Source organism: Asparagus officinalis, chromosome 4 (genome assembly GCF_001876935.1).
Source record: "Asparagus officinalis chromosome 4, Aspof.V1, whole genome shotgun sequence".
Taxonomy (NCBI): Eukaryota; Viridiplantae; Streptophyta; class Magnoliopsida; order Asparagales; family Asparagaceae; genus Asparagus; species Asparagus officinalis.
This window is the reverse complement of record NC_033797.1, coordinates 125,465,834-125,482,451: the sequence shown is the minus strand read 5'-3', so window position 1 is coordinate 125,482,451 and position 16,618 is coordinate 125,465,834. Positions and strand designations below refer to the sequence as shown.

General features: G+C 36.7%; 1 protein-coding gene across 1 annotated transcript; it reads right to left on the bottom strand.

Moving 5' to 3' along the window:
• On the bottom strand, positions 7,232-8,731 carry LOC109839255. Its single transcript, XM_020407685.1, has 2 exons — positions 8,360-8,731; positions 7,232-8,206 (listed from the first exon to the last, which is right to left on the bottom strand). Exons 1-2 carry the CDS (start codon positions 8,729-8,731, stop codon positions 7,232-7,234), a joined length of 1,347 nt encoding a protein of 448 aa, XP_020263274.1.

Genomic DNA, 16,618 nt, shown 5'->3' with positions numbered 1-16,618 from the left:
GATTTTTGATTTTTTTTGACTCAAAACAAGTTTTGAAAACTTATGGAATATTTATATGGACATAATAAACGATGTTTATGATGTATATATAGTCCAAATCATATTAACATAGAATTTGCATAAAAGTACCTATGTTTTGAGAAAAACATAATTATATATATATGTGTGTGTGTGTGTGCTTGAGCTTATAGAATTAACACACATTATATAAACCTTAAACTAATTTACCCAAGCTTGATAGATCTTCATTGTAGCTTGTCTTGGTAAACATGGAAGGAGCTTGAACTTGGATCTTGACTATTATGCATAGGTTTCATTCCACTATTCCACCAACCTCCATTTAATGTGATCGTGTAGGCTCAATCCATCCAACCTCCAACAACATATTGTTTGTCTAGAATACCTAATAAGAAAACATAAACAATAAACAAACAATATTAGGAATTATTTATAATCATCAAAATAAGATTAAAAGAAGTAGATTTATAACATAAGACCTAACAATTACAACAGGTAATTATAGAAAGTATTTGGATAATAATCTTTTGCATGTTTAGTTCTCTTGAGTTTGGCAGTTGTCTTTGGGTGTATGTAGAGATTTTGCCATGATCTAAATAACAGAATGATAATGACACACCGGGTTGCCAGTATTGGCTATTGCGGGTAGCCTTAATTAACCGCATGTTGTTACTTTCCATTTGTGCCATGATTGTAAAATGGCTGTAATTATGAAGAATTGTACAATTAAAGTTCTTATCAGGTTGTCCTGTTATATTCGCTTCACATGATGCATCGTCATCCAAACCTGTTATTTTTCACATTTGGTTATTAAAAAATGAAATGAGATTCTTTATTACATTTGATCATCGAAGAAACTTGGGGGTCAGAAAATGTCAAGCAAGCAATTAATAGACTACAAAACATCAATTGTTAATTGTTTGTTGTGCTTTTGTATTGTAATTAACACAGATTACAACATAAAAAAATTTAATAAAACAAAAAAATTATACTTTTTTTCTTGGCTTCTTTTCCGTATGTCAGTGGAGTGTCGATTTTGTACTTCGTTGACTCGCCGACTAAGATGATAGGTCTTTTGCTGTTGATGAGGATTAGATTGCTTTGAAGTTGGTTAAGTCTTCTCTCAGGAATACCTCTCGTATGCCTCTGCGTGTGTGTGTTTCTCTCCGCCTGTGTGTGTGTCCAAAGTGGATGATCTCCTCTCCTTTTATAGGCATAGAGAGAGAGAGAGAGCGTTAATGGTCACTTTAATTGTGGATTAAATGACCATTAAAATAGGAGTTAGCGGGGAGCGGTTATCCCCTAAAAATAGATCTGAAATGGCTATTTGGGAGAACTTCACGAACTTGGCGAAGTTCTCTGAAGATGTGTGTCACGCCCCGAAACTGCAGCGGAAATTCATAAAATACGGGGTATATGACAGCAGCGACCCGTGCACGAGACAAGTCTTATGTACGAGTCAAGCCTGGCAATTCATATCACATAGTTTATTTTTAAAATATTCATAAACCTGCTGATGATAGAAATCAGAGCAACTATATATATATGATCGGTACTTACAGCCCACAAGCTCACCGTTATAAGCATTTTTACAAAACAAAACAAAATGTGCTGAAGGTAACATCAACAAGAAGATGCTCTCCATATAACGTCTCTCAGCCAAAAGCTCAAATCAAAAGTTCCGCTACTATGAAGCTACGCCCGATCTGAAAAAGATTTAAAAATAACGGAATGAGCTAGCGCTCAATGAGAATATTTCCCACTAGAGTTCCAAGATAACTAACAAAATAGTAATAAGAATAGTTCTCAAAAATTAACAAATTTCAAGTTTGCATGAGAAATTCACAGATAGCAGAATATGATCCAAATATCGTAATATTGTCATTTTTAAGAAAGAATACAACAATTATATTTCCTTTCTCACGTGTAACTGAATAAACTGTGAAAATTCTTGGAATCAAACCCTTTTTGGATCAAGGTAAACATTAAGAAGGAAAAGAACTACTAATTTGTACAAAATCAGAGAATTGTTGTTTTCTTAATTTCATAGTCAATTATCAGAATCTTATTTCTCGATGAGTATTTCATGAATGTAAAATTCACCCCATAGGTCACACTAAGGCTACGAATTTCAGCCCAGTAGCAAAGGAATACGTAAACTGCATCAGATAACAGATAATTCGCGGGAACCGCATGCACCTAACACTATCATAGGCTACCGGCCAAATACAGAGGAGCCAGAATAGATTTCAGAAGGGCCAATACAAAAGGGCCAAGGCCAATACAGAAGGGCCAAATAAAGGTGAATGCACCATATGGCAGGCAGAACTAATCCATAGTGGACTATTTGAGGGTTTGAAAACATTAAGCTCACATGTCAAATGAGAAATACTTTGCATATCAGAATTTGCAGATATTTCAGATAAAATTGACAAGGTAAAACTTCTCATTTCTGTTAAAGCAGTTTACGGATATTTACTTTTGTTTTTATCAGATACTAAACCATGGAAAATCTTTGAATCCGTTAAACTGTTGAAATACGTTCCAATATTTCATCAAAAACTTTCAGATATAACAAAGTCCACAATTATTTGAAAATTGCACAAGAGCCAATTTTTTTTTTATATTTTACATAAAGATCAAATTAGCTTCTGATATATCGTACGAGGCTAACATCGTATTATAGGATAGACCACAACAGAAATAGGTCAAATCTTTATATACATGAAAAGACATATTATTTATTTATTTATTTTTATCACAAGATAATTCAAATATAAAACTCATGTAATTTCATATTATAAAATACTAGTGAGAAATGAACTCACCTCTAGGGGTCACGTCTTTCTCAAAATATTAGTCTCCTGAATATCAACCAGAACCTATAATGTAAGATATATGACTAATTATTAATTCAGAACAAACATATATTATAGGTAAATCAATTCATAATCTGGAGTCTAATAAATTCAAATATAATCAATAATGATTAAATTTTACAGTCTATATGAGCTTATTGTTAGTTTTAGCAATTTATCAAAATTTTATAACTCTCATATACTAGCTTTTGGACTTTCTAGTAATTTATAATAATGCAGGGGGTTATAGGAAATTTATCAAGCCTAAAAATTAACTTTTATTCTTCAGATTGGACTTGTTTACAAATATATTAAATTACAAGGGCCTAATAAATATTTTCTAGTCCTCTTTTTTTTCAACCCTAACTTATTACTATAAGGTTTGTTTCAAAAATTTTCATGGTTCAGGGGGCTTAAAGCAAATTTTCCTCTCCTTATCTAAACTCCCTGGTTCCCGATCTCTTCATCTTCCTCCTATGCTTTTTTTTCTTCCGCTTCCCCCTTTTTTCTTTTTTTTTCCTTTCGTTTTTTTTTCTTTTTTTTCCTTCTGGTTTCCTTCTCCTCTCCCCCCTCTCTCTCTCTTTCTCTCTCTCCCTCTCTTTCTTCCTCTCCATGTCTCGCCAAAGCCCCAAGATTACGGCAAGGGATCGTCGGCGTTCGGGAGTGGCCGGCGGTCGGATCTCACTGAAACTAGGGTTAGTATTTTCTTTTCTTTTCTTTTTTTTTCAGTTTGTTTCATGCATCTTAAACTCATAAGAAAATTCCTTTTGCAAACCCTAGATTTTTGACTTCATATCAATTGCTAGTTAACTTCCTTACTCATTTTATTTTGATTTAATTTACTAAGATTTCTATAACAATTCTCTTCTAAATCAAGAAATTAACATAGAAAAAGGTTTATACCTTTGGGTTAACGTGAACAACTTTGGGTGAAATCCTCTCTTTTCCTTTCCCTTTTCACTGTCTTCTTCCTCTTCTTCTTCTTCTTTTATTTATTTTTTTTCTTCGTTTTTTAGCCTAAATTTATCACATTTCCTCCCCTTCTTATACTGTTGGGAGGTGGTGAGATTATAGAAATCTAGTAAGCGGTGGAGGAAATCTCCACCACAAAATTTTATAATATTTTATTTATTTATATATTTTTTTTCTTGGCTATTGCACTCTCCCCACCTAATAAAAAGTTTCGTACTTGAAACTTAACATACCTATATCTCGAAGAGCTCTAGATATCTCTCTCGCATAAAATCTTCAGTCTCCCAAGTTGCTTATCTTTCAGAGTGATTCTTCCACTGAACTTTCACATATTTGATTATTCGGTGTCGGAGTACTTGTTCTTTAAAATCCACAATATGTTCTGGTCTTTCTTCATAGGTCAAATCTGGCTTAAGCTCCACTGGAGACAACTCAACGATCTTATTTGGATCTCGGATGAACTTCCGAAGCATCGATATGTGAAATACATCATGTACTCCAGACAGGGTTGGTGGTAATGCTAATTTGTACGCCACTGGACCAATACGCTCTAGAATTTCAAAAGGACCAATGAATCTCGGGCTTAACTTCCCTTGGATCCCAAATCTTTTCACTCCTCGGGTAGGCGGAACCTTTAAGAAAACATGATCGCCTACTTGAAATTCTAATTCTCTTCTTCTTTGATCAGCATAACTCTTCTGACGACTTTGTGTCGTGCGAAGACGTTCTCGAACTAATTGAATTTTATCAATTGCTTGCTGTATCAATTCTGATCCAAGAAGTTTCCTTTCTCCAACATCATCCCAATGAATAGGAGACCTACACTTCCTTCCATAAAGAAGTTCATATGGTGCCATCTGAATGCTATCTTGGTAGCTATTATTATATGCAAACTCGGCCAAAGGCAGATAATCTTCCCACGATCCTTTCATCTCCAGAACACAACATCTCAACATATCTTCTAGTGTTTGAATTGTCCGTTCTAATTGGCCATCTGTCTGTGGATGATAAGCTGAGCTGAAATTTAGTTTAGTCTGCAGAGCTCTATGCACACTTTTCTAGTATTCTGATGTGAACCGAGGATCTCGGTTAGAAACTATTGATATTGGTACACCATGCAATCTTACTATCTCATTAATGTACATCTTAGTCAGCTTTTCTAATAAAAATGTTATATTGATAGGCAAAAAGTATGCTGATTTTGTCAACCGATCAACAATTACCCATATTGCATCATTCTTTCTCAAAGATTTTGGAAGGCCAGTGTCAAAATCCATGGTGATCTTTTCCCATTTCCACATTGGTATGTCGAAGTTATGGACTAATCCAGCTGGTCTTTGGTGTTCAGCTTTTATTTGTTGGCAAGTGAAACACTCTGCAACATAGGTGGCAATTTCTTTCTTCATATTATTCCACCAATATATTTCCTTCAGGTCTTTATACATTTTTGTTGATCCAGGATGCATAGTATACAAAGAGTGATGTGCCTCTTTTAGAATCTTTTTTTTATCTCTGGTATGTTAGGCACACAAACTCTAGTTCCAAACCTCAATGATCCATCTTTATGTATCTTAATTCTCCTTGAGTGCCTTCTTCCACATCTTTCTTTATCTTCAACAGTTGAGGATCATTCTGCTGGTTTGCTTTAATTTCATCTAGCAAAGAAGGTTGTATTATCATATTTGCTAATTTAGTTCCAATTTGGTGGACTCTAATTTCAATTCCAGTACGATCCAAGTCCTCTAATATTTTTCTTTGAGAAGTCATTAAGCATGCTAAATTGCATGAATTCTTGCGGCTCAAGGCATCAGCAACAACATTTGCCTTGCCAGGGTGATAATTGATGGTCATATCATAATCTTTCAGAAACTCCAACCATCTTCTTTGCCGTAAATTTAACTCCTTCTGGGTAAATATATATTTTAAACTCTTGTGGTCAGTGTATATTTCACAATGTACTCCATATAAATAATGTCTCCAAATTTTGAGAGCAAATACTACTGCCACTAACTCAAGATCATGAGTGAGATAGTTTTGTTCATAAGGCTTTAACTGTCTTGAAGCATATGCTATGACTTTTCCATTTTGCATAAGTACACATCCCAGTCCTCTTCTAGAAGCATCACTATAGATAGCAAAGCCTGTGTCTCCACTGGGTAATGTAAGTATTGGAGCAGACACTAATCAACTTTTTAACTCTTGAAAGCTTTTCTCACATTCATCTGACCAAATAAATTTAATTCCCTTCTGAGTAAGACGAGCTAGAGGTGAAGCAATACGAGAGAATCATTCTACAAATTTTTTATAATAGCCAGCCATTCCAAGAAAGCTACGAATCTCCGTCACAGTAGTCGGTCTGTCCCATTTAACAATAGCTTTTACCTTCTCAGGGTCCACAGAAATCTCTTCCTTAGAGATTACATGCCCAAGAAATGCTACTTCCTCCAACCAGAATTAATATTTCTTAAGTTTTGCATACAGTTGTTCTCTTTTTAATATGTGCAACACCTGTCTCAAGTGTTCTTCATGTTCTTCTTTACTTCTTGAGTATATCAGAATATCATCAATAAATATCACAACAAACTGATCCAAGAAAGGTTTAAATATTCTGTTCATAAGATCCATAAATGCCGCAGGTGCATTTGTGAGCCTGAATGGTAAAACTAAGAATTCATAATGACCGTAACGAGTTTGAAATGCAGTCTTTGGCACATCTTCTGGCTTGATTTTTAATTGATAGTAACCAGAACGGAGATCGATCTTTGAAAATACCTGAGCTCCTTGTAATTGATCAAATAGATCATCAATTCTTGGTAATGGATATTTGTTCCGAATGGTTACTTTATTTAACTCATGGAAGTCAATACATAATCTCATACTTTCATCTTTCTTCTTCACAAATAACACTGGTGCACCCCACGGTGACACACTCGGCCGAATGAAGCCTTTATCTAAAAGTTCTTGTAGTTGTATCTTGAGTTCTCTCAATTCAGCAAGTCAATACACAATCTCATACTTCCATCTTTCTTCTTTACAAATAACACTGGTGCACCCCAGGGTGACACACTCGGCCGAATGAAGCCTTTATCTAAAAGTTCTTGCAGTTGCACTTTTAGCTCTCTCAATTCAGCAGGTGCCATTCGATAAGGAGCCTTAGAAATAGGACTCGTACCAGGTACTAGGTCAATTGAAAACTCAATTTCTCTATCTAGGGGCATTCCGAGAAGTTCATCTGGAAATACTTCTGGAAATTCTCGGACAATTGGTATCTCTTCCAAGCTTGGTTTTCCAACATCAACCATCTCAACTGAAGCCAAATAACCCATACATCCATTTCTCAGCGCTCGATATGCTTTAAGGGCTGAGATGATTTTTAAAGGTTGTTAAGACTTTTCGCCCTCAAAACAAAATTCGGGTTGGCCAGGAAATTTGAATACTACTTTCTTTTCTCGACATAAAATAGAAGCATGATTTAAGGATAACCAATCCATCCCCAATATGATATCGAAATCATGCATTTCTAGCATCATTAATTCTATGGGGAGTTCCTTGTCGAGAATATAAATTTTACCCCTACAACCCTGAGTTGATACTAATATGCTACCTCCAGGTGTACTAACAAGCAATTCTTGTTGTAGGGTATCACATGGTAATTTGTTTCTCTTAACAAACTGTGCAGCAATAAAGGAATGCGATGCACTAGAATCAAATAGTACTCGAGCATGAACCGACACAAAAGTTAGCGTACCTGTTACCACATCTTTGTTTGCTTCTGCTTCCTTCTCAGTTAGAGAATAAACTCGGGCCTTGGCTTGAGGATGCTTGTTCCCACCACTGGACTGGCCAGGCTGGAAGGTATTCCGAGATGATTGCTGTAGGGGACAATTTGCTATTTTGTGATCCTTCTGACCACATCTCAAACAAGCTCCAGTATTTCTCCAACAATTTTTCACTTCATGCCCAAGTTTATGACAAACATCACATCTCAAAGTTTTCTGGTTTGGAAATTGCTCCTCTCTGCGTCCAAAATTTTGCTTTTTATTTCTCCAATTCTTATTCCTTCCACCGTGATTATCCTGCCAGAACCACTTCTTTGGGTAGGAGCCGCTCGTCTTATTCTTTGGCTTTGTATCAATTTCATTTTTCTTAATTAACAAGGCTTTCTTTAACACTTCTCCATATGTAGGGAGTTCAAATGCACTGACTGTCTTCCAAACGTTTAGTCGAAGCCCTTCCTCGAAGCGACGAGCTCTATCTTCCTCATTACCCAACAAGTGAATGGCAAATTTTGATAGATAGGTGAACTCTTCTTCATATTCAGCTACTGTCTTATCACCTTGCTCCAATTTTCGAAACTCCTGTTCTTTTTGTTTGCGAACAGTTGAAGAAAAATATTTTTCATAAAAAATCTTTTTAAATTCCTCCCACGATATCTTGTATGCCTTCTCACTCAATGTCCTGACCTACATTTGCCACCACCCGTAAGCGCGGTCTTTTAACATGTACACTACATAATCAACCTTCTCCTCTTCAGGGCATTTCATGTATGTGAAGACCTTCTCCATTTCTATGATCCAATGCTCAGCAACCATGTGATCAGTTCTTCCCTCAAAACTGGGTGGAGATAGTTTCTTGAATTCTCCCATACCACTTCTTAATTTGGGATGCTCCTCATTTTGACCATTCGTCCGATTACGATCAATTTGATCTTGTTGTCTGGTGACTATAGTTGTCACCGCTTGCAGCAGATCTATCAACGCGTTGTTATCTATTGGGTTCCCGGAAGTGGATGCACGAGAAATTCTAGATCTCATCATTTCACCTATTGTCTGATTTAGATCCCTATCTCTATTAGGAGAGGTTTGCTCATTACCTGAAGTCATAGCTTCCTATAAATAATAAAATATTTTAGTCAACTATTATACAAGGACAAATTCCTAAGTCAGTCACATATATGCAATTTAAGTAATTAAGAACTCAATCATTACTCAACATAATAACACAAATCAGTATTTGCAAACCAAAAGTATATTATTAATATTTAACTTTTTAGTTCATATACATATCTGAGTATATGGGTTTATATATACATATTTCCTACCAAAAATGTCCTACATTAACCAAAAGAGTAACTATGAAAACCCATATACTGATATTACAAAATTTCCCTAACAGTTATGCTCTATTTCCCTGAAGAAGAGGAGCTGCTGGAACTAGACTTCTCCTCAGTTGGTTCAGTCTCCTCTGAGTCTTGGCTATCAACAGAATTGGACATTGGATCTGGATCTATGCCGCTAGTCCCCCATCCTTCAAGGTCGAGATCTGAACCAATGCCTAGGCTACTCGACTCACCCACAGAGGGGGCAAGTCTCTGGTCATCACTAGGAATCTGGGCTACAACGGACTCCATGTAAGAGGGGTCAGATAAAATCATAATGATTGAAGGCGATGACTCAACTGGGATAACTTCTACCACGAGATCCTCAAGCTTAGACTCGGATGAATCTACCATAACAACTTCTACTGGTTCGATCTCCGGTGAGTCGGGGGTCATATGGTTAGCCATTATCACGTTCGGATCAGTTTCATCGGAAGTGTATCCCCAGTCTCTCAGGCTTGGTTCCCACGAGCTATCTACGAAAAGCATAGGGCTGGACAGGGTAGATGATGAACTGGAAGATGAATTGGTTCCCGCCATCCTACAAAAGGGGAACCATCCATCGGCTTACTGAAAAAAAAGGACAAAGTAAAACAAAATAAACATCTAAACACTCCTTAATGAACCTAAAAGGCTTTACTATAAAATATTTATATGCATACATGTATATACATATGTATACAGACATATATATCACATAATTGATCCATACGCTAACACTCATCTAGTGCATATACTTTATGATAGCGTGCCCTACAAGGTTTCTAACGTCAAAACCTAGGCTCTGATACCACCTTACTGTCACGCCCCGAAACTACAGCGAAAATTCATAAAATACGGGGTATGTGACAGCAGCGACCCATGCACAAGACAAGTCTTATGCATGAGTCAAGCCTGGCAATTCATATCACATAGTTTATTTTCAAAATATTCATAAACCTGCTTATGATAGAAATCAGAGCAACTATATATATATATGATCGGTATTTACAGCCCACAAGCTCACCGTTATAAGCATTTTTACAAAACAAAACAAAATGTGCTGAAGGTAACATCAACAAGAAGAAGCTCTTCATATAACGTCTCTCAGCCAAAAGCTTAAATCAAAAGTTCGGCTACTATGAAGCTACGCCCGATCTGAAAAACATTTAAAAATAACGGAATGAGCTAGCGCTCAGTGAGAACATTTCCCACTAGAGTTCCTAGATAACTAACAAAATAGTAATAAGAATAGTTTTCAGAAATTAACAAATTTCAAGTTTGCATGAGAAATTCACAGATAGCAGAATACGATCCAAATATCGTAATATTATCATTTTTAAGAAAGAATACAACAATTATATTTCCTTTCTCACGTGTAACTGAATAAACTGTGAAATTTCTTGGAATCAAACCCTTTTTGAATCAAGGTAAACATTAAGAAGGAAAAGAACTACTAATTTGTATAAAATCAGAGAATTGTTGTTTTCTTAATTTCACAGTCAATTATCAGAATCTTATTTCTCGATGAGTATTTCATGAATGTAAAAGTCACCCCATAGGTCCACTAAGGCTACAAATTTTAGCCCAGTAGCAAGGGAATGCGTAAACCGCATCAGATAACAGATAATTCCTGGGAACCGAATGCACCTAACACTGCCATAGGCCACCGGCCAAATACAGAGGGGCTAGAATAGATTTCAGAAGGGCCAATACAGAAGGGCCAAATAAAGATGCATTCACCATATGACAGGTAGAACTAATCCATAGTGGACTATTTGAGGGTTGGAAAACATCAAGCTCACATGTCAAATGAGAAATACTTTGCATATCAGAATTTGCAAATATGTCAGATGAAATTGACAAGGTAAAACTTCTCATTTCTGTTAAAGCAGTTTATAGATATTTACTTTTCTTTTTATCAGATACTAAACCATAAAAAATCTTTGAATCTGTTAAACTGTTGAAATACGTTCTGATATTTCATCAAAAACTTTCAGATATAACAAAGTCCACAATTATTTGAAAATTGCACAAGAGCCAAAGTTATTTTTTTTATATTTTACATAAAGATCAAATTAGCTTTTGATATATCGTACGAGGCTAACATTGTATTATAGGATAGACCACAACAGAAATAGGTCAAATCTTTATATACATAAAAAGACATATTATTTATTTATTTATTTTTATCACAAGATAATTCAAATATAAAACTCATGCAATTTCAAATTATTTATTTATTTATTTTTATCACAAGATAATTCAAATATAAAACTCATGCAATTTCATATTATAAAATACTAGTGAGAAATGAACTCACCATAATTCAAATATAAAACTCATGCAATTTCATATTATAAAATACTAGTGAGAAATGAACTCACCTCTAGGGGTCACGTCTTTCTCAAAATATTAGTCTCCCGAATATCAACTAGAACCTATAATGTAAGATATATGACTAATTATTAATTCAGAACAAACATATATTATAGGTAAATCAATTCATAATCTGGAGTCTAATAAATTCAAATATAATCAATAATGATTAAATTCTACAGTCCATATGAGCTTATTGTTAGTTTTAGCAATTTATCAAAATTTTATAACTCTCATATACTAGCTTTTGGACTTTCTAGTAATTTATAATAATGTAGGGGGTTATAGGAAATTTATCAAACCTAAAAATTAACTTTTATTCTTCAGATTGGACTTGTTTACAACCAAAGTTATTTTCATAATTTACATAAAGATCAAATTAGCTTTTGATATATTGTACGAGGCTAACATCGTATTATACGATAGACCACAACAGAAGTAGGTCAAATCTTTATATACATGAAAAGACATATTATTTACTTATTTACTTTTATCACAAGATAAATCAGATATAAAACTCATGCAATTTCATATTATAAAATACTAGTGAGAAATGAACTCACCTCTAGTGGTCACGATTTTCTCAAAATATTAGTCTCCCGAATATCAGCCAGAACCTATAATGTAAGATATATGACTAATTATTAATTCAGAACAAACATATATTATAGGTAAATCAACTCATAATCTGGAGTCTAATAAATTCAAATATAATCAATAATGATTAAATTCTACAGTCCATATGAGCTTATTGTTAGTTTTAGCAATTTATCAAAATTTTATAACTCTCATATACTAGCTTTTGGACTTTCTAGTAATTTATAATAATGTAGGGGGTTATAGGAAATTTATCAAACCTAAAAATTAACTTTTATTCTTCAGATTGGACTTGTTTACAAATAGATTAAATGACAAGGGCCTAACAAATATTTTCTAGTCCTCTTTATTTTTTCAACCCTAACTTATTACTATAAGGTTTGTTTCAAAAATTTTCATGGTTCAAGGGGCTTAAAGTAAATTTTCCCCTCCTTATCTAAACTCCCTGGTTCCCGATCTCTTTATCCTCCTCCTCTGTTTTTTTTCTTTCGCTTCCCCCTTTTTTCTTTTTTTCCTTTCGTTTTTTTCTTTTTTTTTCCTTCTGGTTTCCTTCTCCTCTCCCCCCTCTCTCTCTCTTTCTCTCTCTTCCTCTCTTTCTTCCTCTCCCTGTCTCGCCAAAGCCCCAAGATTACGGCAAGGGATCGTCGGCGTTCAGGGGTGGCCGGCGGTCAGTTCTCACTGAAACTAGGGTTAGTATTTCCTTTTCTTTTCTTTTTTTTTTCACTTTGTTTCATTCATCTTAAACTCATAAGAAAATTTCTTTTGCAAACCCTAGATTTTTGACTTCATATCAATTGCTAGTTAACTTCCTTACTCATTTTATTTTAATTCAATTTACTAAGATTTCTATAACAATTCTCTTCTAAATCAAGAAATTAACATAGAAAAGGGTTTATACCTTTGGGTTAACGTGAACAACTTTGGGTGAAATCCTCTCTTTTCCTTTCCCTTTTCATTGTCTTCTTCCTCTTCTTCTTCTTCTTTTATTTATTTTTTTTCGTTTTTTAACCTGAATTTATCACATTTCCTCCCCTTCTTATACTGTTGGGAGGCAGTGAGATTATAGAAATCTAGTAAGCGGTGGAGGAAATCTCCACCAAAAAATTTTATAATATTTTATTTATTTATATTTTTTTCTTGGCTATTACAATGTGAGCGAAGGTCTCTTCGGACATGGGTGCGCCTTCGTTGGAAGTGGACAACTTGGTCCATGTGGGTGAAGTTCCTTAGTCGGCGAACTTAGCCTACGAGTTCGAATTTAGCTCAGAATTCGACTCTAGGCTTGGCCGACTGATGTCGCTTTTCGACTTGATCTGAAGCGTGGTGTGGGGATTGACTCATGTCTGACTTGATTGAGTTGAGTCGATATGAGTTGCTTGCCGAGGTTAGCTTCAATTGTTAGACGACCTTCGCTGTAGCTTGTAGTGGGCTTGACTTTGGGCCCATCTGAAGTGTTTAGCACATAGGCGTTCACCTCTCTGATCCAAGCTGATCAGCGTCCTAAGTGAAATTATATTTTGACCATCTACACCAGCCCTAATGATATATAATCTCTCGAAAGATAGCGCAGTCTTCTCTGGATGAATAGATCATTTCTCATAAGAACTAATGATTAAGCTAGATAACTAGCTAAAGAGAATGAATTCTTTCTCACAAAGATCGTTGGTTAGGCCAAATAATTAGCCAATGATAATGATCTATGAAGATCAATGAGAATGGAGGAGAGATAGGATTTTTGACTAGCCTCTGAATCCTCCCTCCCTCCCTCCCTCCCTCCCCTCCATGGCCAAGACCTTTCCTCTGCCTCTTTCCCCCCTTCGCTTCATGTTGATCATGCCTATTTATAGGCTTTAGAGCATAAAGTGGGTGAGTTAGTGAGCCTTAACTTCCTTTAAATTAGTGAGTTAGTGGTCATTAACTCCCCTTTAAATGGGCGAGTTAGTGGTTATTAACTCTCCTAAAATGAGTGAGTTAGCAGTCACTAATAGCTTCCTTAAAAGTAACTTTCTGAGAACGGTTATGGGTGTTGCCAATAATGACAACGACGAGTTTCGCTAAGAGAGATCATGAGCGGTGTTCGACAGAATAGGTGACGTAGCCCATGTGGGCTACTAGGCAAGCTCACTGTTGCTTAGGTGAGCTTCGCTACATCTTTGGTGAGCTTCGCTACGGCTTCAATTTCGGTGAACTTCGCTATGGCTTCGACGAACTTTGCTATGTGTCCCATGTTTGGGTGGAAAGTTGATTTCATTGATGAGTCCATTATAACTTCAAACACTTACAATAAACTCAAAAATAGCCTTTTTATAAGACTTTAAATAAAAAATTATAACTTTCTCTCAAACTACACACAATAGATATTTATCGCCTATTGCTTGTGCGGGATCGTTGCCGATGTCGGGTTTATCCGTAGACCGCCTACGGATCAGATCCAATTAGCAGAAGATTGATAACCAATACTCTTACTTCATGAAGGAAGTAATCACAGCAGTGATAATCTCGACCAAGCGAGATTACGACTCTTCTAGAGATTAAAACTAAGCTTAAATCTGGAGGAATAAGGGGAAAACAAGTCTCAGATCTCTCGAACACTCTTTTTGTTGAGGAACTCCGCTAAGATGTCCTAACTCTTCTGAAATTCGTGTTCCACTCCCCAATTTGACAGCACTTTGCCCTCAGATTTTCAGATCTGTAAAATGGAGGCCTCAGGCTTATATTTATAGGCCTCGGATGCGAGTATTTTGATGAGAATGATCGATTTTACGTTATCTTCAGTCAATAATGGCCTAACCACGTTTGTAGATGATATTAAGTCAGTTGGGAACCCCTGGAATAGATAAATCCTATGAAAACCACTTTAAAACTTGTGGGTGACCTACGCTACCGTGGGTCACCATTGGGTGACCCGCGCGAGCGTGGGTTCCGTGGCCTTTTCGCTCTCTCTTTTCGCTTTTTGGTGTTTCCCGACTTTCCCGGACCTGTATTCTCCATCGTTTTTCGTATTTGGTCAACTCGTTGGCTTATACACTTCGCTGAGGGGCTGACTAACGAACGTGTTGATCACTTAGGGTTGACTGACAAGCGCGTTGACTGATGTGCATGTGTTGACTGACGCGCGCAGGCTGATTGACGTGCGCGGGCTGAGCGACGCACACAAGTTGATTAATGTGCGCGTGTTGGCTGACGCGCGCGAGCTGATTGACGTGCGTGGGCTAACCGACCCGCGTGAGCTGATTGACATGAGTAGGCTGACTGACATGCGCGATCTGATTGACGTGCGCAGGCTGATTGACGTGCGCGGGCTGATTGACGTGCACGGGCTGACCGATGTGCGCGAGCTGATTAACGTGCCCAGTCTGACCGATGCACACGAGCTGATTGATGTGCGTTGGTTGACCGATGTGCGCACGTTGACTGACGCGAACGAGCTGATTGACCTGCACAAGCTAACCAACATGCGCAGTGATCGATTGGATAACCCTTCCTTACTCGTCCACTCTCTGTTTTAGAGCTGCGTGCGAGATCTCATAGGCAATTTTAGACACCTACAGATACCCCTCCAAAGTGTTTCAGCCTTATTTTTTTATAGAAGAGTCTGAAATACTTTAGATATGATAGACCCCCACCTTCAATCAGTGTGAAAGGACCTATAACTGGTTTTAGTTCTTGACTTCTCTACATTTTAGTCTATTTAGTATTTTATTGAATAGCTAAAATTCTTTTGGTGCTGCGTTTATTGTCCGACCGTTGTTGAAGTCTCAAATCAAAATTGGTAAGTTGATTTTGGCTCATGTCATTGAGTTGACTTTGAACTAATTATCTGCGTCACAATGCGTTGACTGACGTTGACCTAGGGCTACGCGTTGACCGGTATTAACCTTAGGGTTTCGTATCGATTGGTGTCGACTCTTATCGTAACATGTTGATCGGTGTTGACCTTAGGGTTTCGTATCGATCGATGTTGACTTTCATCGAAACGTGTTCACTGACATTAACCTAGGACTATGTGTTGACCAGCATTGACCCTAGGGTTTCATATTGATCGGCATCGACCCTTATCACAACGTGTTGACCGACGTTAACCTTAGGGTTTCGTATCGATCGGCATTGACTTTTATTGTAACGTGTTGACCACCGTTGACCTAATGCTACGTGTTGACCGACGTTGACCTAGGGCTACGTGTTGACCGACGTTGGCCTTAGGGTTACGCGTTGCCCGGAGGAGGACTAGTTTATACTCGTATACTCCTGGGAGTTTTGGGAATCAGTTTAACCTCGTGTACCCGTTGGAGGTTGGCGAGTTATCCTTAAGAATTATTATACTTAATATTCTCCAGGACTTTTCTGTCAAAAGTGGGAAACAGTTTAGACTCGTATACCCATTGGAGTATACGTGGGTCTCAAATATCTCGAAAGTGGAAGAAAATGTTTCGAAGCTACCAGAAATATGAAATTAGGTCCTGAATATACCGAAAGTGGACGAAAATGCCATGAAGCTACCCAAAAATATGAAATTAGGTCCTGATAGGTCCTGAATATCCCGAAAGCGGGCGAAAATGTCGTGAAGCTTCCCGAAAATATGAAATTAGATCTTGAATATCCCAAAAGTGAGCGAAAATGCCATGAAGCTACCCAAAAATATGAAATTAGGTCCGAA